The following is a 25,759-nucleotide window of genomic DNA, read 5'->3' on the forward strand; positions in this document are numbered from 1 at the left end:
GTTTATATTGCTATAATGTACACGTGCGTGGACGTGATCCATCTGTGCTATAATTATATAATTGCTGAGTACATCTACTCAGTAATAATAAGAGATATTTACTGAGTACTGGGCACTTTGCTAAGTGCTTTATAAGCACAAATTCATTTACTACTCATAGCAGACTTAAATGGATGCTGTTATTATCCCCATTGTACAGATGAAGAAATTGAGGCTTAGAGAGACTAGGAAACACATGCCAGCTCATATAATTAGCAACTGCAGAAAATGGAACTCAACCCAGATTTGTCTGACTCCAGAGTCCATACTGTTACCCACCTGTTACATACTCTGTCCTCATGGCTACCTCTTCCTGGCTCAGCCTCCCCTAAAATAAGAAGATTTTGATGGAAATTTAAGGGCAACCTCATACAGTGGAAAGAACATGAGACCAGGAGTGCCACAGGCCTGAGTGTGGTGGAATCCTGGCTCAGCCGCTCACCAGCTGAGGGATATTGGGCAGTTACTTGACCTCTCTGAACTTACTCTTTCTGTAAAATGGAGATAAGAGACCAACTTCCCAGGGTTGTTGAGAACATTAACAATGAGGAGATATGGAATATCCCTAGGCAGTGTGTGGCACATAGTATCAAGTGTTCAATAAATGGTGGTTGTTAATAATGAGAATAAAGAGGCCTTCACATGAGGGCAACCAGGCTGATGAGAGGACTAGAGATCGAGCCATGTGAGGACCACTGATGAGCAGTGGCTGTGCTCACCTTGAGCAGGGAGCTATAATCGTCACCTTCAAATGTAGACAGTGTGTTGTCAAGTGCCAGGAGACAGGGAAGAATCATTCTGGGTGGCTCAAGAGGGTAGAACTGGGACCATCGAGACCCGTCCAGGAGTTTCTAACCACCTGAGCTGACTCACATTGAAACAGGCTTCTTTGCGAGGTGGTTGGGATCCTGTCATTGGAGGGTTTCCAGAGAGCATATGTGCCATCCATCTAGAAGGGATGCTTTGGGGGGCATCCCTAGCTGTCCAGTGGTTAAGGCTCCATGCTCCCAATGCAGGGGGCACAGGTTCAATCCCTGGTCAGGGAACTAAGATCCTGCATGCCACAAGGCACAGCCAAAGGAAAAAACAAAGTAGAAGGGATGCTTTGCAACCATGGTTCTTCTCAAACTTGGGTGTGTCAGCATCATATGGAGGGCTTGTGAAAGTACAGGTTGCTGGGCCTGCTTCCACAATTTTTGCTTCACTAGGCCTGGGGTGGGACCTGAGAATGTGCATCTGTAACCAGCTCCCAGGGGTGCTACTGCTGGTCCGGGCCCACGCTTGGAGAACCTCCACTCGAGAAAGCAGTAGTTTCTAAATCCCAGGCCCATTTGTTCGGTACATAGCAACACTTCCAGAAGGTGCAGCAAAGTCAGAAAAGTCATGAAATGCAGCAAGTGTTTTGCAATGCCAAATGTGTTCAATTTGAAGGACTGTCCTTTATTCTGAGCATGTGACTTTCCTACTTTCTCCGACGTTAAAATTTCCTTCCTTTCGTGGAAAGATGATAGCAGATGGTGGTTCTCTCGTTAGTTTCTTGGTTTCTTTACATGGCAAAATAACAAGCTGGCAGCCCTGTCATGGTCTTCAATTTTTTAAAACATCTTTTTGGTCCATGTACTTCTAAAATTGAGGACATGCTGCTCCTGGGCATGTAGGAGTTTAGACTGAGTTTCTCTAAGAGATGCCGTCCCAAGTTAAGCTCAGGGGTCTTTTAAAAAGGCATTACACACCTCTTTGCCTGACTGAACTGCTTACTTGGAATATATGTGACCTTTTATTGATGCTTCAAGGTATTACTATGCACATCTATTCCTATAAAGAGCTGTCAAACCCACAAACATGCCCTCAGGGAGGCTACTTAGAAAAGGACCGTTTGTCCCTCATTAAACCACCGAGACTCCTTTCCAGTTGTGAGTAGCAATCCTTCTGCCTCTGCAATTCACTCTCACCCCATCCACTGTTGTCTATTCTTCCACCCATCGCCCACAGCATGTCAGGCCACCAAGCTTATTAAATCAGTGGTTTCATTTTACACATTTTTAAGTCAGTAGTCTGTGACTTTGGGACTGTTTATCTCTGCCAAGGAATGAGGCCATAGGCCCAGTACATGATCAAAGAGATTTGCCCCTTTCTTCTGGGAAACGATGACAGATAATATTCCCTGGAAATTTACCACCTGCCAGGACTTCTCTAGAGTGGATTAAGTAACTTGCCCAAGGTTAATATATGGAGGAGCCAGGATTCAAATCAGAACTACGGGAATGAAATTGGTACAGCTAACCTCTTCTCCACCTGCCTTCAGGGGTGTTTGCAATGCTGAGCAGCTGGACGTCTGAACACTGAATAAATGAAGGTTCATAGATGTTACTGTTTGTATGTGATGCTTAGTCGTTGGTCATTTTTTAAGGGATGTACTGATTTTGTTGGGAGAAATTGAAATTATTCTGATTTCGAGAATCAAGATGGAGAACAGGTAACTTCAGGACACTGGCCCTGTGCTGGGCACTGGGCACTGGGCAACCAGGAGACAGCTCTTTTGTCCCCAGGAGCTCACAGCGCGGCTGCAAGAGAGGAAAGCAGGACTGGGTATGGGAAGGGAGGAGCAGGAGTGCTATTTTTGTGAAAAAAACCTCTTACTGTGCTTTGGCCTGTTGAACTATATGCTTGTGGCCTTTGCTGAAGTTGAACAAAGCCCGGACCCATACCACTTGTGTGTGCCTGGTTCATGATAGCTTTCTTAGGAGGTCAATGCCCAGCATCTTATTCTCTTTGTCCAGCTCCCTAACCTCTCCAAACACTGACGTATCAAGGACACATCAATGCCTACATTACAGTGTTGTTTTGAAGGTTACATTAAGATGATGGATGAGTCATGCCTGGTACAACAGGTGCTCAATTCTTCTCCTTACGACGATGACGCCAGCAAAATTTCCCTTCCTTTTAAGTATTCTGCATAATTGGACCACTCATGCGGTATTTAGCATATTCTACTTTGTACTGTTATACTGTATTTAATTGTATTATGATAGTGTATTTAAATGTAGAGCATTGAGGATTGTGCCTGACAAAGAATCATGTTCCATAAATATTAGCTGCTATGATTATTATGATTGGCATTGCTCTTCCTGCATATATATCTTACCTACCACACTGTGACCCATGGGACAGAGGTCCTGTTGGATGTATCCATCTTTGCCCTCCCAACCTGTTCCCGGCAGTGATAGGCACATAGTAAGCATTTGACCAATATTTTCGGAATGGACTATGGCCTATCTTATATAGTTATGAATATGTATGTGACATTCCCAGAATTTCACTAACAGTTGTGTCTGTCTCTCAGTTGTATAGTACTCCCATTCTGCCTTACTTTATAGTTAGCTTTTGTCATGTCTCCCCATTAACCCATGATCTCAAGGACCATGTCTCTATAACCTAAGACCCAGTTCAGTTTGCTGTATGGAGTTAAAGGTGGATACACAGAAAAGTGTTTATATGAAATAAATGAAACTTAAGCTTCAGGGCCCCTCACTTACCGGAGCACCTCCTGAATCCCTGGTTAATGAGTGTCCTCAATTCAAAAAGTAGAGATTATTCACTGCATGAGAAAATTCGAAATGCTTTGAAAACTTACAGCTCATAATTGAAAGAAACTTAATAGAGATTTTTCCGAATTTGATAATGATCCGAAAAAATTTGCCATGACATTGACAATAGCTACTTATATACCAAAACGTTTCCAAACTATCAATAATAAAAAGCAAATGTTGATCAGCCATGTTGGAAGAAGGACTGAATTATCATTTTATTCTCTCTGCTTATAAAATGATATTATAAAATTGTTTTCACATGAAGAAATGATAAAAGAGAATTGAGGCCCAAAAATATAAGAAAAAAGTATTAGGTGTATCCAGCAGTTTAATAAAAATTTTATTTTTCTAGATTTTGTGATATTTGTGGTACCTGTCATCTTCTTAAAATGTATAATTTGTGATTTTTTCTCATTCTAAATAAGTAACCACAATGATGCTTCATAATTTTGTGGTCTTTTCCTTAAAAAGAGCATCCTGAATTGTATAAAACTTAGACTCTGGGAATTCCTTGGTGGTCCAGTGGTTAGGACTCCACGCATTCACTGCAGAGGGGGTGGGTTCGGCCCTGGCCGGGGAGTTAAGATCTTGAGAGCTGCATGGCACAGCCAAAACAAACAAACAAGCTTAGACACCATAAAACCTGGAACTATCCTTGTTGATCCAGGTTGCTTGTTAAAATAATAATCTGACTGTATTACTCTGAAATTTTTAATGTTTTTTCTGGCCCCCAAATGAAGTCCAGAATCATTACCGTGGCCTAGCTCCTGCCTGTCTCCTCCACTCTTCTCCTTGTTCCTTAAGCTCCAGCCACACAGGACTTCTTCCTGTGGGTCCTCCCAGGCCCAGAGCCTTCCTTCCAGGAGGCTATTTCCTCCATCTTGACCAAGTCTCACCCCCAGTCGTTGCCCGGATGATGCCTGTTCACTTTTCAGGTTTCCCAGGCAAACTGTCCCTTCTCCCCCAGATAAGATCTTATTAAAATGAAGATTCTGATTCTGTAGGTCTGGGGTGGAGCTAAGATTCTGCATATCTACCAAGGTCCGGGGTGAATCAGGTGCTGCCAGTCCAAGGACCACATTTTGAGTAAGAGGCACTGGACCTCGTGAAGTCCCTTGCTTTACTACCCTATGTTCCTCTACTGTGCAACTTGTGTACTGTGTTCAAAAACACGATAATGAAAATTCACTGGAACTTTGCCCATCATAACAAAGCTTTGAAAATAAATGTCCTTCAATAGAGGACTGATTGAATAAATTAAGCCACACACATATACCCCCGTACACACACATACAAACACACACTGGAATACAAGGAAACCATTAAAAATGCCTATAGCCGGGCTTCCCTGGTGGCGCAGTGGTTGAGAGTCCGCCTGCCGATGCAGGGGACACGGGTTCATGCCCCGGTCCGGGAAGATCCCACATGCCGTGGAGCGGCTGGGCCCGTGAGCCATGGCCGCTGAGCCTGTGCGTCCGGAGCCTGTGTTCCGCAACGGGAGAGGCCACAACAGTGAGAGGCCCACGTGATGCAAAAAAAAAAAAAAAAAAGTGCCTATAGCCTATGGTTCAGTTTTTATAAAGCAAACTGTAAAGCTCATGTTGAGTTGATCTTGTTTGGGAAATTATGTACATATATGTACATGGGCCCAGAGGTATGTCTAGGAGGATGTTCACGAATATGGGAACTTTAGTTGTCTCTGGATGATGAACCATTTGAGGTGATTTTTTACTTTCTTTTCTGGCTTTTTTTGTGTAGTTTGAATTGTTTAGAAGAATATACCCCACATTTCAAAAGGAATAAAGCTATTTTTACACAAAATATAATAAGTTATAGTATTATTAATCTGCTTTTTAAAAACATTGCTCCTTCTAAAACAGCCATGCCTTTAAAATAGCCACGACAAATTAGTAAGGGCTAACTTGCTAGACTGATTCATTAACGTCTTGGAAAGAAGACAACAGTGCCCTAAAGGCAAAGGATCAGAAAATGGACTCCAATGGCTTGTCCACTACTTACCCCAATGATGTCCAGTTATCATTTCTTTGCCCCAGACCCAACAACCATAGACTCACTCTCTCAGTCAGTATAACAGAATATTGTAGAGTGGGGAGCTTAAACAACAGACATTTATTTCTCACAGTTCTGGAGGCTGGAAGTCTGAGATCAGGGTGCCAACATGGTAGGGTGCTTGGTGAGGGCCTTCCTCTTGGTCCACAGGTGGCTGTCTTCTCACTGCACCCTCACATGGCAGAGAGAAAGAGCTCTGGTCCTATCACCTCCTTATAGGGGCACTAATCGCACCATGATTAGCTCTTCCCTCATGACCTCATCTAACCCCAATTACCTCTCAAAGCCCTCATCTCCTAATACCATCACATTGGGGATTAGGGTTTCAACTTATGAATCCGAGGGGACACAAACATGCAGTCCATAGCACTCATCTTTTCTCCTACTCTGCCCCCAACCTATCACTTTACAGTTGGCCCTCCATGTGTGCAGTTCTGCATCCACAGATTCAACCCCCTGGGAATCAGGTGATACTGTAGTATGTATCTAGTGAAAGAAATCCACACATAAGTGGACTCGTGCAGTTCAAACCCATGTTGTTCAAGGGTCAACTGTATAGACATATATATATATATAAAATGTATACAACTCTTCATGTGCTTCCATAGTACCCTATAATTCCTTATCATAGTACTTAACACATTGATTTATAATTGCCTATTCATTTGTCCAGATCCCCCACAATGATCTGTCAGGACAATGATTGTGTCTAGTTCAATACTGTAACCCCAGTACCTTGCACGATTCCTGCACATCAATAATCACTGAAGAATGCAGACACGGTTAATTTCCATCTAAAATTGATTCCCCTTCTTCAGGATGTTGCTGTATCTGATGGAGCCCCTGGAACCTTGGCCACTCTGGCCATTATCAGGGAAGCTGACCCGGGAAAGACAGAATAAGCAGAAGACAGGAAGAACCGGGTCTTTCAAGAAGTCATTGAGGGGCTTCCCTGGTGGCGCAGTGGTCAAGATCTGCCTGCCAATGCAGGGGACACGGGTTCGAGCCCTGGTCCAGGAAGATCCCACATGCCGTGGAGCAACTAAGCCCGTGCGCCACAACTACTGAGCCCGTGAGCCACAACTACTGAAGCCCACATGCCTAGAGCCTGTGCTCTGCAACAAGAGAAGCCACCACAATGAGAAGCCTACACACTGCAACAAAGAGTAGCCCCCGCTGGCCGCAACTAGAGAAAAGCCCTCGTGCAGCAATGAAGACCCAACGCAGCCAAAAATAAATTAAAAAAAAAAAAAAGTCATTGAGCTAATGACTTAACTAACTCTGGGTCAAACTACACTCAGACTTCTGGCTATATGAGAGAATAAACACCCTTATTGTTGCTGCTGTTTGAGTTATAAAGCATCACCAGTGAGAGGTTGAGGGAACAAATGAATGAATGACTATGACCACGAGCATAAGAAAGCCAGCTCCCCTAGAATGGAGTTAAAGTCTTGTCCTGGAGACTTCAAAAACTGCTTACTGTTTTTAAGATACACAAGGTGATAAGACAACAAAGTCTTGATTATCTGGAAGTTAGCTTATTATGGTTTTCCAGATAAACTGGGCTTTTAGGCAAAAGCTGCACTTTGCAAGGGAAAAGAATCTCTTATTAGGGCTTCATTTAAAAACAAAGAATATTCTTAGAGATGTTTCAGATCTCCTAATGTAGAGATGTTTCAGTCCAATCTCCTAAATGTTAGCACGTGTAATCATAACTTGGAGACCTGTTAAAAAGCTGACTCCTGGGCCTCACCTGGGGAGATTCTGATTCAGTGGGATGTGGTGGGGTCCTGGAATCTGCATTTTAGCCAGCAATCTGATGTGGATGGTCTCAGACCACACTTAAAGAAACCCTATTCTTTTTTTTTTTAAATAAATTTATTTATTTTATTTTTTTGGCTGAGCTGGGTCTCTGTTGCTGCACGCGGGCTTTCTCTAGTTGTGGCGAGCGGGGGCTACTCTTCATCGCTGCGCGTGGGCTTCTCATTGCGGCGGCTTCTCTTGTTGTGGAGCACGGGCTCTGGGCACGCGGGCTTGAGTAGCTGTGGCACACGGGCTCAGTAGTTGTGGCACGCGGGCTCAGTAGTTGTGGCACGTGGGCTCAGTAGTTGTGGCTCACGGGCCTAGTTGCTCCGCGGCATGTGGGATCTTCCCAGACCAGGGCTCGAACCCGTATCCCCTGCATTGGCAGGCGGATTCTAAACCACTGCACCACCAGGGAAGCCCAAGAAACCCTATTCTAAAGCTTGCACTTCGTATCTCTAGAACCTAACCACAAGATATGGTGTGTCACACAATAATCAAGGGAGCAGATTCAAGTGATGGAAAGATCCAGAAAATGGGAGCCATGTCTGGGCTTCTCTATTCAGCAGAATAAGACGCTGATCAGGCAAGTCTCTCAAGCTCTCTCCGTCTGAATGACCCCGTTTATTAAAAACAACACAGATTAATAGTTATCTGTATTGCCACCCCTCAGGCTGGTTGTGAAGACCAGATGATCTCAGTAGCTGTACTATACAAATATAATAAAATGCTCTTTGTTAGGAATCTGGTGTTTACTGAGCTCCTTAATAAGTAAAATTATTTGTGTTCCTTAGGCTCTATTCGTTAAGCAAGAAATGGGGACTCACATTTTAGAAAGATTGTTTCATGGTCAAACTGTAAAAGGGATTTTGCTTAATTTCCAGTTAACCTGAGTACTTGTTAACCAGAACATCCTATTCCTAAGCATTCTAACTAGGTTTTTATGTAACTAATATACATTTATTAACAGTAATCCATGAGTAGACTCCCTATCAAAGGGAGCTTCCTTGACTTGTGCAAAAATTAATGGGCCCAACAACCCACAGAATTGGAGAAAATATTTGCAAATCATGTATCTGATAAGGGATAATATCCAGAGTACACAGAGAGCACCTAAAACTCAACAACAACAAAAAGCCCCAATTCAAAAATAGGCAAAGGATTTCAACAGACATTTCTCCAAAGAAGATATAGGTATGGCCAAAAAGCACATGAAAAGACGTTCAACATCATTAATCAACAGGTAAATGCAAATCAAAACCACAGTGAGATACCACCTTACAACCATTAGGACGACTACTGTCAAAAAATCAAAATAGAAAGCAACAAGTACTGGTACAGCCACTGTGGAGCAATATAGCAACTCAAAAATTAAACACAGAATTACCATACAATCCAGCAATTCCACTTCTGGGTATATGCCAAAAGAATTAAAAGGGTTTCAGAAAGATATTGGTACACCCATGTTTTTAGCAGAATTATTCACAATAGCTAAAACACAGAAGCCACTCAAGGGTCCATGGACGGATAAATGGATAAGCAAAATGTGGTACATAAAATGGAATATTATTCAGACTTAAAAAGGAAAAGTAATCAATATCAAAATTATTAATGAGGTATTCTGCATTCTCTTTTTTGTACTGTCTTTGAAATCCAGTGTGTGTTTTACACCTAAAGTATGTCTCAGTTTGGACTAGCCACATACCAGTAGCTAGAAGCTATTGTGTAAGAGAGTACAAGTCTAGACAATTCATTTTTGAACTCTAATGCAAACAGCCTCTATCTTGACTTTTACATTTACTTGAATATTTGAGCCTCTGCCTACATTCTTCCTTCATTCATTGGTCAGCAAACACTGGTGTGCCCACTATGCACCAAGCATTATGCTAGAAACTAGAAATACAAAAGTGGACATTTTATCCTAAAGCTCAGTCTGTGAGGGTGAGAGACACCCAGAGATGATTATGAAATAATGTAAAAAAATCATGACATAGACACCCTCTATCTTATGAGCACTTGAAAGGAGAAGGAAGTGCCATAAATGTAGTTTTAGAGGTGTCCCTGAGTTGACTTCAAGGACCTGTAATGTTAGCTCTATGAAGAGGATGGGAAAGGGCATTCCAGAGGTGTCAGCTTGAGCAAAGGCCTGAAATGAGAGATAGTGGGGCCCCGGGAACGTCCAAAGAGTGCCTGTTAGGGCAGAGACGAAAGAGAGGAAAGTGTGGAGGCAAGCAAGGCCACTGAAGGGCCTGGTAAGTCATGTTTGGCTTCTAAAATAAAAAAATCTACACTTCGTAAATTTCTTAAGAAGTAACTGTCTCTCTACAGGATTGCAGTGGAATGCAAATGACACTGGATTTAAGCTTTTGCTGGTAACCGTCACGCTCCTCTGGACTGGCTGCTCCTTGAGGGCTGGGCCGTCTGCTTTGCTCACCACCCTGTCCCAGGGCCTGCAACGCTGCCTGGCAGAGCGGGAACTATAAGTTTACAGAGCCGGTACCTTCCTTCAGTCCTTTCCCCCAGTCCTCCCCTCCCCCTCAGTATAGCGGGAGAGGGGGAAGAGCGCCAACCCTAGCCTACGTTTCTTAAGTCCTCGGGAGTTCAGAGGCAGGCCTTCACCCTTCTAGGATGTTTCCTCATCTATAAAACGGGCTCACAACTACCCGCCGCTGGACTGTTGCGTAACTCAAATGAATTTACATAAAGCGCCTCGAAAAATGAAAAGGTGCATCTCGTGGCCATGAGGGCATAAAGTGACACGACCTGTGGAGGTCGAGGCCAGATTTCCACCCTCCCTAGCCGGTACGGGCATCCTCGGCCAAGCTGCAGGGTGACGGACCCAAGGCGTGGGGCGCCCCGACCCGAACCCCGGGAGGTAACCGAACGCATGACCGCTTAACGCGCCTCACGAGAAGGCGCCACCTAAGGAGGAGGGGAGGAGGTTGCAGCCGCGCCCCTCAGCGGCGGGGCGACTCCTCAGTCCCCAGGGCCGGGAAACCTGAATCCCGGAGCCGCAGAGCGCCGTAGACCCCACCAGCGCGGGGTCCCCGGCCACCCCCTCCCAGCGTGTCTGAGAGGAGAAGAGGGTGGAGCGGCCTGACTCCCGCAGCCAATAAAAGCAGCAGGTTCCTGGTCCGATCCCCGGCGCGGCTCGCCATTGGTCACCACCCGGGTCTCGGCCCACCGAACCTTTGCGACCCGAGCCAATCGCGAGGCGGCGAGGTGTCCTCGGGCTCGCGGGGAGCGGGCCGCGGGCAGCAGCGAGCGCAGGCAGGCGAAGAGCGGGTGGCGGTGACCAGCGGCGCGAGCCGGCATCCCCTCCCCCGCGCAGTGAGCCGCCGGCTCCACCATGGAGCCCGCCGTGTCGCTGGCAGTGTGCGCTCTGCTCTTCCTGCTCTGGGTCCGCGTGAAGGGGCTGGAGTTCGTGCTCATCCACCAGCGCTGGGTGTTCGTGTGCCTCTTCCTCCTGCCGCTCTCGCTCATCTTCGACATCTACTACTATGTGCGCGCCTGGGTGGTGTTCAAGCTCAGCAGCGCGCCGCGGCTGCACGAGCAGCGCGTGCGGGACATCCAGAAGCAGGTGAGCGGAGCCGGGTGGGGCGGGAGCCAGGCGCGAAGTGGTGCGCGGCGCAGGGGAGCCAGGGCTTCACGGAGGAGGTGGCGTCTGAGTGGGATTTGAACTAAACAAAAATGTAACTGGGGGGAGGGGTGCTTCCGGAGAGGGAACGGAGTAAGCAAAAGAGTAGAACAGAGCATTGCTCCGACATTTATGGAGTGCCTACTATGTGCAGAGTTCGTGTGGGGATCTGCAGGGATGTAAAGAATCATAAGAGAGAGTAGGTGAGCCATGCTCAAGTAGCTCTCACCCGGCCCAATCGATTTCAGAGGAGAAGGGGGTCTTCAGGAAGGTTCACCTGGCGCTGGAGACTGGGAAGCAGGGGGAGTGATTGGGGGAAAGCGTGAGCATAGGAGAAGAGAGGCAGAAGGTTGGAAAGTCAGTTTGGAACTAGGTTGGGGAAGGCCCTTCAGTTTGGAGTTTACTCCTTAGCAAGAAGGAGCTTTCCGCCTTCTTATAATAGAGGACTAAAGTGAAAAGGTAGCCCCACACCAGGGTGGGGAGCCTCACAGACCCTGCGCCAGGCGCTCACTCTTGACAAGGCAGTGCCCACCTCCCAGTAACTCTATACGTCCTCCCCTGTGTCAGCACCCACAGAACCCCTGCCCCTGCTGCCGCTCACAGCCGCGCCTCCTCCTTCATGGCCACAGCTGGCATGGGCATCAGGCCTGGGCATCAGGCCTGGGCAGTTTCTTGGCTCCCTCTGCCCCTCCTTATGTTCCTCTCTTACTGGCGTCAGGTTGCAAAGAGCTTCTGTTTCCTGCTGCCACCCTCGCCACAGGTGTAGCAGCCTCCATGTTCTGTTTGCTGCTGGCTGGGTTCTGCCTCCAAGAGCATGAAGATGGATGCAGAGAGCCATCCCTGTGAGGGATAGACCTTAGGCCAGGTGGGAGCAGGCAACATCTGGAAGCGCTTTACTCAGGCTGCCATGGGTTGCGCTGGTCACAGTCACAGCTCCAGAGCCCAGCCTACCCTCTGTCCCAAATGCACCCTGTTGCCTAGTTCTTTCTATGTGTTCAGATTCTTGATTTACCTGCTTGTCAGCCCCATCAGAGTGTGAGCTCCTTGAAGGCAGAGACTGCTATCTGACTTCCCTCTATCCCATGGGCCCTGGCCCAAAGCAGCACAGTGCGTGCTTAGGAACCTAAGCTAAACCAAAGGGCTCACTAGGGACAGGAAGATGACGGGCCTTGCCAGACTGGCCCGCTGCTGAGGACCTGCCCTGTGCCACACCCCATGCCATTGATGACCATTATTTCTCATCCTCACAGCAACACTTTTTTTTTTAACTTTTATTTGCTTTTTTTTTTTTTTTTTGCGGTACGCCGGCCTCTCACTGTTGTGGCCTCTCCTGTTGCGGAGCACAGGCTCAGCGGCCATGGCTCACGGGCCCAGCCACTCTGCGGCATGTGAGATCTTCCCGGATCGGGGCACGAACCCACGTCCCCTGCATCGGCAGGCGGACTCTCAACCACTGCGCCACCAGGGAAGCCCTGCATTTTTTTGTGTGTGGCATTTATTCCCAAGCCATAAGTTTTTTTGTTGTTGTTTTGTTTTGTTTAATTAATTTTTGGCTGCATTGGGTCTCCGTTGCTGCGCGCAGGCTTTTCTCTAGTTGCGGCGTGCGGGGGCTCTCATTGTGGTGGCTTCTCTTGTTGTGGAGCACGGGCTCTAGGTGCGCGGGCTTCAGTTGTTGTGGCACATGGGCTCAGTAGTTGTGGTGTGTGGGCTCAGTAGTTGTGGCTCATGGGCTCTAAAGCACAGGCTCAGTAGTTGTGGTGCACGGGCTTAGTTGCTCCGCAGCATGTGGGATCTTCCCGGACCAGGGCTCGAACCCATGTACCCTGCATTGGCAGGTGGATTCTTAACCACTGTGCCACCAGGGAAGTTCCGTAGGCCATAAGTTTTTATTTCTTCAGTTTCTTCTGGAATATATTTTTCTTCCGTGCAACCTCCTCTTCTGGTTTAGTAACAATCTGCTCTTTTTCAGTGAAGATCATCTCAGTGTGGCAGGGAGAGCTCATGTATGGGTTGATGTGACCATGAGCTCTGTTAAGTCCTGTGCCGCATCTTGGGGGCTTTATTCACTTGGATGTGCTCAATGACCCGAGAATCTGCATTTAAGCCCTTAAGTTCAGCATTGCTCTCTGCATTTTTGAGCATGTGCTGTCAAAATTCAGCACTCCTTTTGGGCCACTGACCCCGCGTCCAGCCCCACTGTTCGGCCTGGGCACACCTACTATCCACCATTGTAACAACGGAATGGCACACATTGCTTCTGTAAAGTGATATCCGTCAGATACTTGGTGGCTTTTCGGTTATGCATACCCTTAACGGCCTGGACAGTTTCACCAGTGTTCTTAAAGTGAGCACGAAGATTCGAACCTCTTGATTTGCATGATTTTGTGGGGTTTTCTGGGTCAAGTGAATACCGAATCATTTTTAGAGGTCACCTCAGGCAGCTTACCGGAAAAGGACCACCCTGGTAGGTCTTGTACCTGTTCTACAGGTGGGAGATATTGAGGTTCAAACTGTAAGTCATGTTCCCAAGATGATATAGCTAGTAAATGGGTCTGGAACTCAGGACAGCTTGATTTCAGAGCCTGAACTGTGACATTTCTTCTTTCCCAGCCCATTTCATTCCACCCTGGAGGTCTGGTTCCGTTGCCTCACACCTGGAATGCGATAATAGCTACCTGACCAGTTGCCTGTTCCCTGGGCCCTCCCCACCTCTCCTTGGCCTGCCCTTAGTCATAAGGGCAACACTCCACAGGATTGCCTCCCTGCCCGAAATCTTGGTTGGCTCTGGTCAGGATCCACCCCAACCAATGTTTCAGGCTTGATGGTCTCCACATTCACTTCATGCCCCACTGCCCCCCTTCCCATTCCAGGCTGCATGCAGCTGTCCCAATCCATCCTCCACACCTCTGATCTTGTATTAAGTCCTGGGACTGCAGAGTCAGGCAGGGGCAAGGTCTGCCTGGTCATCCCTTTACCCCCTACTCACAGGAATCCCTTCCTCAGTAACACCCCTCTGCACGAACACCTCTGCTTCACGTGGCACCCTGGCCTCTCCAATCGCAGAACAATTCTTCCCCACATCGAACTGTTTGCCTGACCAGCTTCAGTCCAGCTTCTTCCAAGGACTCTTGGTTGCAAGTGATAGAAAATCAACTCCAACTGGCTTGAGTAAAAAGGGATTTCGTTGACCCAGGTCTTGAAAATTCCAGGAGTAAAAGTGGCTCAGACATCACCGGATCCAGGATTCGTCTCCAGCTGCCATCCCTTGGCTCTGCTCTCCTCTGAGTTGACTTTACTCTCAGGGAGGCTGTCTCCCTGCGGAGGCCCCAGCAATTTCTGGCTTACATCCAACCAGCCTAGCAAACCCAAGTGAAGTGAGAGGGCCTCTCCCAGGATTGGTCTTAACTGGCTTCACTTGGATCACAGACCCATCCCTGAACCAGTCACTGTGGCCAGGAGGATAGAATCAGACCTCAGTCATGTGCCCACCTCCTGGGGCAGGAGGGGAATCAGCTTCACCTGGACCAAAGGAAGATGGGAGTGTTACAAGCAGATGAAGAGGACATGGGTGGTCGCAGGTCACAGCAACAGATTTCCACCTCCCTGACCTTGTCCATCAGCAGGAAGGGCATGCTTCCTCCCATGTTCCTGATGGGCTTGTCATTTCCTGGGCCATTTCTTCTCTGTACTTTGTGCTCTGGTCACTTACAGAAGGGTTTTGCAAAAGTTCTTCCTTCCATTGGCTTGGTGGGCCTCCCCTGCCTGTTCTCTCCCCCTGCTAGTGATGCATGAGTTAACACGCGCAAATGCTTGGAACAGGGCTTGGCACCTAATAAGCCTCAGTAAATGTTAGCTGTTACTCTGTTGACTATTAATTCAAGTCCATTTATCCTTCCAGGCCTAAAGTTAGTTAGTTCTGATGGTGAATCTGGGCTCTGCCCTTCAGTGGTTGTGTGACCTTGGACAAGTTATTTTGCCTCTCATTTTCTTCGTTTGCAAAAGGAGGCAGGTCATCCCAACCACCTGGGGTTGTTGTGAGAATTAAGTGAGACAAGATACAGCAGTGCTTGGTACCATGGTGGCAGCTAGTAAATAGTTATCATTTGTGCGGTTGTTATTACTACCATTACGAAACCTGTCCTGAACTTTGCAGTGAGAATAAATGTTTTCAAAGTGCTTTGATCCTGTTCTCTTGCTCTTTTTTCATTCTGCTTTGTGATGTGGCAGCACTTTGGCTTTTCTGTCGGCTTCACTAGCCAGGGAGAGTCCAGAGGATAGGGCCAGTGGGTGTTTCATCATTCCGCTCCTCCTGGTACCTGGAAGGATTCAGGGCCTCGGTAAATTCCCAGCTCCCTCTCCTGAAAGCAAGGCTGTGAGCTGCCCAGGGGATCTCTGGCAGGCCCAGCTCAGCCTCTTCTCATGTCTGCAGGTGCGGGAATGGAAGGAGCAAGGCAGCAAGACCTTCATGTGTACAGGGCGCCCTGGCTGGCTCACCGTCTCACTGCGGGTTGGGAAGTACAAGAAGACACACAAAAACATCATGATCAACCTGATGGACATTCTGGAGGTGGACACCAAGAAACAGGTGAGAGTGGCATGGTTCCCTGGCTCTGGGAGTGGGTGGGGCACTGCCCCTGGTGCAAATGACTCACGGGGAGATGATTTTAGCCAAAGGCGTCTCAGAGTGGACAGGACCAAGGCCCTTGGTCATCACAGAAGGCTCTGCCCACCATTGCCATCCTCTAGAGCCTCACAGCTTTGGAAGAGAATGGTCATAGCCCCATCTCACAGGTGGGCAAAATGAGAGCTCAGGGGGATTCTTTGATTATCTGCAGTTCTACAGGAAGACAGGGATGGGGAAATCATGGGCAAAAATAAGAGACAAAAATGAACCTATTTACCTCTTCCCAGTAAGGAAGCATGCTGGTAAAAATTGGGCTGTGGAGGTGGCTCAGAGGGTGGGCCTCATTCCAAGCTTTCTGGGGACCCACTTGTTAATAGCGTTAGATGTGTGCATACTCTTTGGCCTATCTAGTATTTCTACTTCTTGAAACCGGGCTCAAGGAAAAGGGAAATAAAGTTAAAAACAACTCAGAGAGAGAGATTGTATCACGGCTTTGTTTTTAATCGAAGACAACACAATATCGAATAGTAGTGAGTTGTTAAATATGGTATATCCACGTCATGGCATTTTGTCGTGACACCTTGGCCAAGTTGCTTAATTTCCCTGTGCCTTCTTTTCCTTAACAGCTTTCTTGACATATACTTGACGTACAATAAACTGCACGTAAAATGTACAATTGATAATAAATTTTGACATATGTATGCACCTGTGAAACCATTACCACAATCAAGACAATGAACCATCACCCCAAAAGTTTCTTCATGCCACTTTGTAATCCCTTCCTCAGGTTCCTCCCTGCCTCTTTTCCCCACATCCCTAAGCAAATAATGACCTGCTTTTCATCACTATAGATGGGTTTGTATTTAGAGTTTTATATAAATAGAATCATGCATTATGTACTCTCTTTTATTTTGTCTGGCTTCTTTCACTCAGCGTAATTATTCTGAGATTCATCCATGTTGAAGCATGTATCAGAAGTACATTCTGGTTTTATATATATATATATATATATATATATATATATATCACAGTTTGTTTATTCTTTCACTTATTGATGGATGTTTGGGTTGTTTCCAGTTTGGGGCTGTTACAAGTAAAGTGGCAAGGAGCATTTGTATATAGTCATGGGGTGGCATATACTCTTGTTTCTTTTGGGTAAATACCCGGCAGTGGAATAGCTGGGTCATATGGTAGGTGTATGGTTAACTTTTTAAAAACTGCCAAAGTATTTTCCGAGGTAGCTGTAGCATTTACGTTCCCGCAAGTATTCCAGTTGTTCCATATCATCGTAAACTTGGTATGGTTAGTCTTAATTTTAGCCATTCAGTTGGTGTATAGTAGGTATCTCAGTGTGGTTTTAACTTGCATTTTCCTAATGACTAATGAATGATATTGGGCATCTTTTCATGTGCGTATTTGCCCTTTGTATATCGTTGGTGAAGTGCTTGTTCAAGTCTTTTGCTAAAAGTTTTTAATTGGGTTGTTTGTTTTCTTACTAGAAACAAGACCTTCATCATATATACAATTTGTAAATATTTTCTCCCAGGCTTTGGCTTGTCTTTTGAAAACCAGAAATTTTTAATTTTGATGAAGTCGGATTTAGTAATTTCTTTTATAGCTTGTGCTTTTGACATTTTATGTAAGAAATCTTGCCCTACTCCATGTCACAAAGGCTTTCTCTTCTGTTTTCTTCCAGCAGTATTATATTTTTTAGGGTTTACATTTAGAACTATGATCCATTTTGAGTTAATTTTTGCATATGATGTGAGATATGGGTCCCAAAAAATTTTTTTTGCACGTGGATTTCCAATTGTCCCAGCCTGTTTTGTTGAAAACACAATCCTTTCTCCACTGAATTGCCTTTGCACCTTTGTTGAAATCAGTTGTCCATATACACAGGTCTGTTTCTGGACTCTGCTGTTCTATTGATCTGTTCACCCATCTGTATGCCAAGAACACACTGTCTTGATTACTGTAGCTTTATAATAATAAGTCCAAAAGAATGAGCTGGGAAGTATTCCTTCCTTTTCACTCTTCTGAAGGAGTTTGTATAGAATTTGTATTATTTCTTTAATAATTAGTGGAATTAACCAGTGAAGCCATCTGGGCCTGGAGTTCTGTTTGTGAGCAAGTTTTTATCTGCAAGTTAATTTTTTTTAATAGATACAGGGCTCCTCAGTTTATTTGTTTCTCCTCAGTGAACTTTGGCAATTTGTGTCTCTAAAGGTATTTGTCCATTTCACTAAGTTGTATAATTGATTGACATAAAGTTATTCATAGTATTCCCTTACTGTCCTGTGAACATCTGTAGAATCTGTAGTGATGTCATATCTTTCATTCCTGATTCTGGTCATTTTGTGTCTGCTTTCTTTTCTTCCTGAGCAGTCTGGCTAGAGGCTAATCAGTTTTACTGATCTCAGAGAACTAGCTTTTGGTTTCATTGATTGTTCTCTCTTTTTGTTTGTTTGTTTTCTATTCCATTGACTTCTGTTTGATTTTTGTTAATTTCTTTCTTTGCTGACTTTGGGTTTAATTTTACTCTTCTTTGTCTAGTTTTTTAAGGTGACAGCAGAGGCCATTGACTTAGACCTTTCTTTTTTTTTTTAATATAGATGTTTAGTGCTATAAATTTCCACCTAAGCACGGTTTTAGAGCCATCCGCAAATCTGGTATCTTACCTTTTCATTTTCATTCAGTTCAGACTACTTTCTGGTTTCCTTTTTGATACCTGCTTTGACCCAGAGGTCTTTTAGAAGTATGTTATTTAGTTTCCAAATATTTGGGATTTTCCAGAGATCTTTCTGTTATTGATTTCTAATTTAATTTAGTTGTTGTCAGAAAACATACTTTATATGATTAGAATGCTTTTCAACTTATTGAGACATACTTTATGGCCCAGAATATGGTCTACTTCATAAGTGTTCCTTGTGCCTTTTAAAAAAAAAAAAGGGTATTCTGCTGTTTTGGGGTGATGTGTACTGTAAGTGTCAATTAGGTCAAATTGGTTGATAGTGTTGTTCAAGTCTTCTATATCCTTATGAATTTTCTCTTTACTTATTCCATCAATTCTTGAAAGGGGGATATTGAAATCTGCCTGTGATTGTAGATTTGTTTATATCTCTTGCACTTCTTTCAGTGTTTGCTTCATGTAATTTGAAGCTCTGTTATTAGGTATATAAATGTTTCGGATTTTTATGTCCTGTTGATTAATTGATCTCTTTTTTTAAAATAAATTTATTTATTTTTGGCTGCATTGGGTGTTCATTGCTGCGCGTGGGTTTTCTCTAGTTGCGGTGAGCAGAGGCTACTCTTTGTTGTGGTGCGTGGGCTTCTCATTGTGGTGGCTTCTCTTGTTGCGGAGCACAGGCTCTAGGCATGCGGGCTTCAGTAGTTGTGGCATGCAAGCTCTAGAGCGCAGGCTCAGTAGTTGTGGCACACAGGCTTAGTTGCTCTGCAGCATGTGGGATCTTCCTGGACCAGGGCTCGAACCCATGTCCCCTGCATTAGCAGGCGGATTCTTAACCACTGTGCCACCAGGGAAGCCCAACTGATCTCTTTATCATTGTGAAATGACCTTTTTTAAAAATTTATTTTATTGAAGTATAGTTGATTTACAATGTTGTGTTAATTTCTGCTGTACAGCAAAGTGATTCAGTTATACATATATATATTCTTTTTCATATTCTTTTCCATTATGGTTTATCACAGGATATTGACTATAGTTCCCTGTGCTATACAGTAGGACTTCTTGTTTATCCATCCTATGTATAATAGTTTGCATCTGCTAATCCCAAACTCCCAATCTTTCCCTCCCCCACCCCACCTCCCCCTTGGCAACCACAAGTCTGTTCTTTATGTTTGTGAATCTGTTTGTTTCGTAGACATGTTCATTTGTGTCGTAGTTTAGATTCCACATATAAGTGATATCATGTGGTATTTGTCTTTCTCTCTCTGACTTACTTCACTTAGTATGATAATCTCTAGGTCCATCCATGTTGCTGTAAATGGCATTATTTCATTCTTTTTTATGGCTGAGTAATATTCCAATGTATATATATATCACATCTTCTTTATCCATTCATCGTCAGTGGACATTTAGGTTGTTTCTATGTCTTGACTATTGTAAATAGTGCTATGAACATAGGGGTGCATGTATCTGTGAAATGACCTTTTCTATTACTAGTTATATTCTTTGCCCAGAAATCTACTTTGTCTGATATTAATGAAGCCACTCCAGCATTTTTTGACTAAGTGGTGACATGGTGTATCTTTTTCCATCATTTTCCTTTTTTTTTTTTTTTTTTTTTGTGGTACGCGGGCCTCTCACTGTTGTGGCCTCTCCCATTGTGGAGCACAGGCTCCGGACGCGCAGGCTCAGAGGCCATGGCTCACGGGCCCAGCTGCTCCGCGGCATGTGGGATCTTCCCGGACCGGGACACAAACCCGTATCCCCTGCATCGGCAGGCGGACTCTCAACCACTGTGCCACCAGGGAAGCCCCATCATTTTCCTTTTAATCTATTTGTATCTTTATAGTTAAAGTGTTTCTTGTAGGCAGCATATAATTAGGTCTTGCTTTTTTATCCAATCTGACAATTTCTGCCTTTTAATTCAGATTTAAGACCATTTACATTTAATGTTATTATTGACACGGTTTGGTTTAAATTTGTTGCCTTGCTCTTTGTTTTCTATCTGTCTCATTTGTTCTTTGTTCCTTTTTTCTTTTTTTCTCTCTGCTTTTGGATTACTGAATAATTTTTATAATTTATGTTGACTTACTAGCTATAAGCCTTTGTTTTGTTATTTTAGCAGTTGTTTTAGGATTTATGGTATACACTTTCCTTGTCACACTCTACCTTCAAGTGATGGTATCCCATTTCATGTACAGTATAAGAATCTTAGAATAATATGCTTCCATTTCTCTTCTTTCCACCTTTGTGCTGTTGCTGTCCTCCTTTTACTTTTATATATGTTATAAACCCCACACTACATTATTGTTGTTATTAATAGTTATCTTTTAAAGAAATTTAAATAATAAGAAAAATCTTATATACTTACCCATATAGTTACCATTTCTTCATTCCATTTTGTAGATTTGTATTTCCATCTGTTTCATTTTCCTTCTGCCTGAAGAACCTCCTTTGACATTTCTTAAATGGTGATTTTGCTGGTGATGAATCTTTCAGCTGTTGTATGTCTGAAATAATTTATTTTGTCTTCATTTCTTTTCCAACTTGTGTTGTGGTAAGATACACATAACAATTGCCATCTTAACCACTTTTAAGTGTGCAGTTCAGTGGTATTAAATATATGCACCTTGTCATTCAGCCGTCACCACCACCCATCCCCATGACTCTTTTCTTCTTGTAAAACTGAAACTCTATATCCATTAAACAATAACTCCCCATTCTCCCCTCCCCCCGACCCTGGCAACCATATTCTACTATCTGTTTCTATGATTTTAACCACTCTAAGTAACTCATGTAAGTGGAATCATACAGTATTTGTCCTTTTGTGACTGGCTTATTTGACTTAGCATAATGTCTTCAAGGTTTATCCATGTTGTAGCATATTGCAGAATTTTCTTCCTTTTTAAGGCTGAATAAGATTCCATTGTATGTACATACCACATTTTGCTTATCCACTCATTCATCCATGGACACTTGGGCTGCTTCTGTGTTTTAGCTATTGTGAATAATGCTGCTATGAACATGGGTGTACACATAGCATTTCAAGACGCTGCTTTCAATTCTTTTGGGTATATACCCAGAAGTGGAATTGCTGGATCACATGGTAGTTTTAATTTTTTGAGGAACAGCCATACTGTTTTGCATAGTGGCTGCACCATTTTAACATCCCCACCAACAGTGCATGAGGGTTTTAATTTTTCCAAATCCTCACCAACACTTGTTATTTTCTGGTTTTGTTTTGTTTTTAATAATAGCCGTCCTAATGGGTATGAGGTTGCCTTCATTTTTGAAAGATATTTTCAGTGGGCATGGGACTCCAGGTTGACAGTTTTTTCCTTCAGTACTTTAAAGATGCTCCAGTGTCTTTTTTTTTTAAATAAATTTATTTATTTATTTTATTTTTGGCTGCGTTGAGTCTTTGTTGCTGCGTGCGGGCTTTCTCTAGTTGCGAGCAGGGGCTACTCTTCGTTGCAGTACGAGGGCTTCTCGTTGTGGTGGCTTCTCTTGTTGCGGAGCACGGGCTCTAGGTGTGTGGGCTTCAGTAGTTGTGGTACACAGGCTCAGTAGTTGTGGCTCCTGGGCTCTAGAGCGCAGCCTCAGTAGTTGTGGTGCACGGGCTTAGTTGCTCTGTGGCATGTGGGATCTTCCCGGACCAGGGCGTGAACCCGTGTCCCCTGCATTGCCAGGCAGATTCTCAACCACTGTGCCACCAGGGAAGCCCTCCAGTGTCTTCTTGCTTGCGTTATTTCTAACAAGAAATCTCTCATCCTTATCTTTGTTCCTCTGTATGTAACTTATCTTTTTCCGCTGGCTGCTTTTAAGATTTTATCTTTATAGCTAGTTTTGAGCAATTATTACAATGTGCTGTGGTATAGTTTTCTTCATAATTCTTGTGCTCTGGAGTCATATAATTTTTCATCAAATTTGAAATTTTGGGGGTCATTTTTTCTTCAAATATTTTTCTTTCCCTTCCTCTCTCTCCTTTGAGGACTGCTATTACACATATGTTGGGCCACTTGAAGTAGTTCCACAGCTCAGCTCACTGATATGCTGCTCATTAAAGGTTTTTTTCCTCCGTGTGTTTCATCTTGGATAGTTTCTATTGCTGTGTATTTAAATTCATCACTCTTCTTCTGCAGTGTCTAATTTGCTGTCAGTTCCAACCAGTGTATTTTTCATCTCTAACATTGCGGTTTTCATTTCTAGAAATTTGCTTTGGATCCTTTTACTGCCTTTTAAATGTCTGTACTTAACGTTCTGAACGTAGGGAATACAGTATCAATAATTATTTTAATGTCCTTGTTTGCTGATTTTAATATCTATGTCAATACTGGGTCTGTTTTATCAAAACACATTGATTGATTATTCTCCTCATTATGGGTTGAATCTTCCCGCCTCTTTGCATGCCTGGTGAACTTTGATTGGATTCTAGGCATCATGAATTTTACCTTGTGTGGGGTGCTGGATATTTTTGTACCCCTGTAGACCTTAGTGAGCTTCGTTCTGAGATAGAGCCGAGTTACTGAGAAACAGTTTGATCCTGTTTGGTGTTGATTTTTCAGGTGGGGCTGGAGCAGCATGTAATCTAGGGGCAATTATTCCCCGCTGCTCAGGCAAGGAGTCATGAAGTTTTCCAGTCTGGCTTGTGGGAACAGATACTATTTCCTGCCCTGTGTGAGCCCCTGGCACTGTTACCTGCCAGGCTCTTCCCCTGGCCTCAGGCTCTGGTAATTTTGTCCTGTGTATGCACCAATCAGTCCTCAGTTGAATACTCAACGGGCAGTCTTCGCAGTACTTCAGAGTTTTCTCTCTGCAGTTCTCTCCTCTCCAGGACTCTGTCCTGCAGACTCTATTCACCTTGGTCTTCTAGGGCCCTCGACTCAGAGTGCACTGGGCTCTCCCTTCCTGCACCGCCTGACTCCAGGCAGTTAGCTGGGGCCTTCATAGAGCTCACCCTGGTTTGTTTCCTGTCAGCAATCATTAACTTCCCTGCCTGATGTTTACTGTTTTGAAAACTCCTGTTTCATACATTTTGTCCTTTTTTTCTCCAGGCAGCAGGTTAAACTGGTTCTTTTCGCTCCATCTTGACTGAAAGCAGAAGTCCTCCTGATGGCGTATTCGTGTGTCCATTAAAAATCATGTTTTTTTTTAAGCACAAACTTTTTTTTTTTTTATGTGTAACATAGGCAAAATTATTTAAGTCAATAAATTTTTAAGGATTTCCTTCTACTGCCGGTCACCTCAGTTCTTCCAGTGTTTGGGTCATAATCTTCAAGATAGCCCTTTCAAAAAGAATTTTTGCTCAATACACAGTTGTCTTGTCAGTCAGTCCACAATTCTTTTAGTTGGGCTTCTTTCATCTACAGTGGAATATGGACACACTACAAAATTCCCCACCTGTAATCTTTGGGATCCAATTTCCCCAAGCAGTTTACTTTAGGACCGTGTTTAGGGTCAGAGGGGATGAATCTTCCTGGTTCTGAATTTTACACACCCTAGAAAAAGAGAAGCATTAGTTCCTATTGAAGATTATGTCAAATTGAACAGTTTGAGAAACTATAGGAATACTGTATCGGTAGAAATACCAGGTCTAACATGCACAAAGCCAAGAAAACCAATGATGCCAGATACTGAATTAATATTGCCCTGTCCTTTGAACAAAAATCATGTTTTCCAGGAGCATTTAATGACAAGGGATCATGTCACAGTATAGCATTAAATTTTTTTTAAAAAGTCTGTGTTATGTGTGTTTGCATTTGTGGGCATGTGTGTGTGTTGTATCAAAACATAAAAATAGTAATATAGATATGCATGGGAAAAGACTGAAAGGAGATATACTCCAGTATTAACATTGATAACTTCGAAGAACTAGGATTAATGATTTTTATCTTCTTCGTATATGCTGTTTCTTCCAAATAAATGAGTATTTCTTCTTCTAGGAGAAAAATAAACTAAGTATTAAATATAAAGGTATTTGAAAGAACAAGATTGAACACTACCTAACCCAGCACCAGAAAGCCCATTCACTCTAACTAAAGGTGGCGGAATGCTCTGGAAAGAGGCTCTAAAGCCCATCTAGGAATCCCCATATTGATTGTTTGGGAAGGTCTGGGATAACACCTTCTGCAGACAGAAGCCCCCATTAGGCCTGGCAGCCTCCTTGTGACCCAGGGTCTCTCTTCTGTGTCAGCAGATTGTCCGCGTGGAGCCCTTGGTGACCATGGGTCAGGTGACTGCCCTGCTGACCTCCATTGGCTGGACTCTGCCTGTGTTGCCCGAGTTGGATGACCTCACAGTGGGTGAGAACTCAGACAGACCTAGCATCAGAGCTGAGGAACCTCGGCCCACCTTCCATCAGGTCCAGGAGTCACCACTGTCCCATCTGTGACGGATGTCACCCTGTCTGCTCATCCAGCACCAAAGACAGGGCACTCACTGCCTGTCAGTCCATGTCTGAACAGCTTACGTTATCAGAATGCACTTTTCAATCGCTGTTTGGAACCTGCTTCCCTGTGACTTGCATCCATTGCTCCAGTTCTGCCCTGTGGAACACAAAGAATAAGTCTAGTCTCTCCTTCCATAGGATTCAAGGTCCCAGAGCCTTTTCTTCTCCAGGGGAAACACCTTCAGGTCCTTTAACTGTTCCCAAGGGACACGGCTTCCCCCACCCAACCAACCCTCCTTTCATCAATGTCCCTGTTGAAATGAATGCACAGGTTTCTAGGTTGTGTCTGGCCAGAGGTGATGGCGTGAGCGCCCTTGACGGGGTCTCCCACCTCTAAGCAAGCCCTCATGCCCACATCTTAGGCCCTCCTTCTCTCTCCTGCTCTCTACATCCATAGAGATGGGAAATCTCCCCTAAGATCTGCCAGCCCTGTCATGCCTCCTTCATGCTCTGAGTTTCCCCAGCTCCAGCAAGGTGTCCTTTTCCCAGCTCTCCCCGACCCCCTTCCAGCTCTGCCTGGCTAATGCATATGTCTCTGCAGGGGGATTGATCATGGGCACAGGCATCGAGTCTTCATCCCACAAGTATGGCCTGTTCCAGCACATCTGCACTGCCTACGAGCTGGTCCTGGCCGATGGCAGCTTTGTGCGATGCACACCGGTGAGTTCAGAGATGGGGGATGCCCCCACCAGCCTGCTCTGGGCATTAAGGACCCCTGGGAGGTGGCTCCCCTGGGGGTGCTTCGTTTCAAATACACCTGTCCAGTCTGGGTCTGTATCCATAATTATAACAGAGATTTATGTAGCCCCTGATATGTGTTCAGATACTGTTGTAAATGCCTCGTGTATATTAAGGCATTTAA

The 25,759-nt window shown here is 44.5% G+C and overlaps 1 protein-coding gene and 1 non-coding gene across 3 annotated transcripts in view; one reads left to right on the plus strand and one right to left on the minus strand.

Annotated features, from left to right (window-relative positions):
- The first annotated feature begins 10,287 nt into the window (after positions 1-10,287).
- The window catches only part of DHCR24 (24-dehydrocholesterol reductase), a 35,491-nt gene continuing 20,019 nt past the window's right edge, over positions 10,288-25,759 (plus strand). The window contains exons 1-4 of one of the 2 annotated variants that reach the window (XM_089922080.1): positions 10,288-11,082; positions 15,569-15,724; positions 24,643-24,751; positions 25,439-25,557. In XM_089922080.1, the coding sequence (XP_089778206.1) occupies positions 10,852-11,082; positions 15,569-15,724; positions 24,643-24,751; positions 25,439-25,557 (615 nt within the window). In that variant the 5' untranslated portion in view covers positions 10,288-10,851. The remainder of the gene's footprint in view (positions 11,083-15,568; positions 15,725-24,642; positions 24,752-25,438; positions 25,558-25,759) is intronic. The other variant, XM_022575771.3, reaches the window with a different exon arrangement.
- Positions 24,018-24,144, minus strand: LOC115801861 (small nucleolar RNA SNORA8). Its single transcript, XR_004022224.1, has one exon. It is a non-coding gene; the product is annotated as a small nucleolar RNA SNORA8 (small nucleolar RNA).

The sequence above is a fragment of the Delphinapterus leucas genome, chromosome 1 (genome assembly GCF_059928025.1).
Source record: "Delphinapterus leucas isolate spDelLeu-1000000601 "Yukka" chromosome 1, BTC_Dleu_Yukka2, whole genome shotgun sequence".
In the NCBI taxonomy this organism is placed as follows: domain Eukaryota; kingdom Metazoa; phylum Chordata; class Mammalia; order Artiodactyla; family Monodontidae; genus Delphinapterus; species Delphinapterus leucas.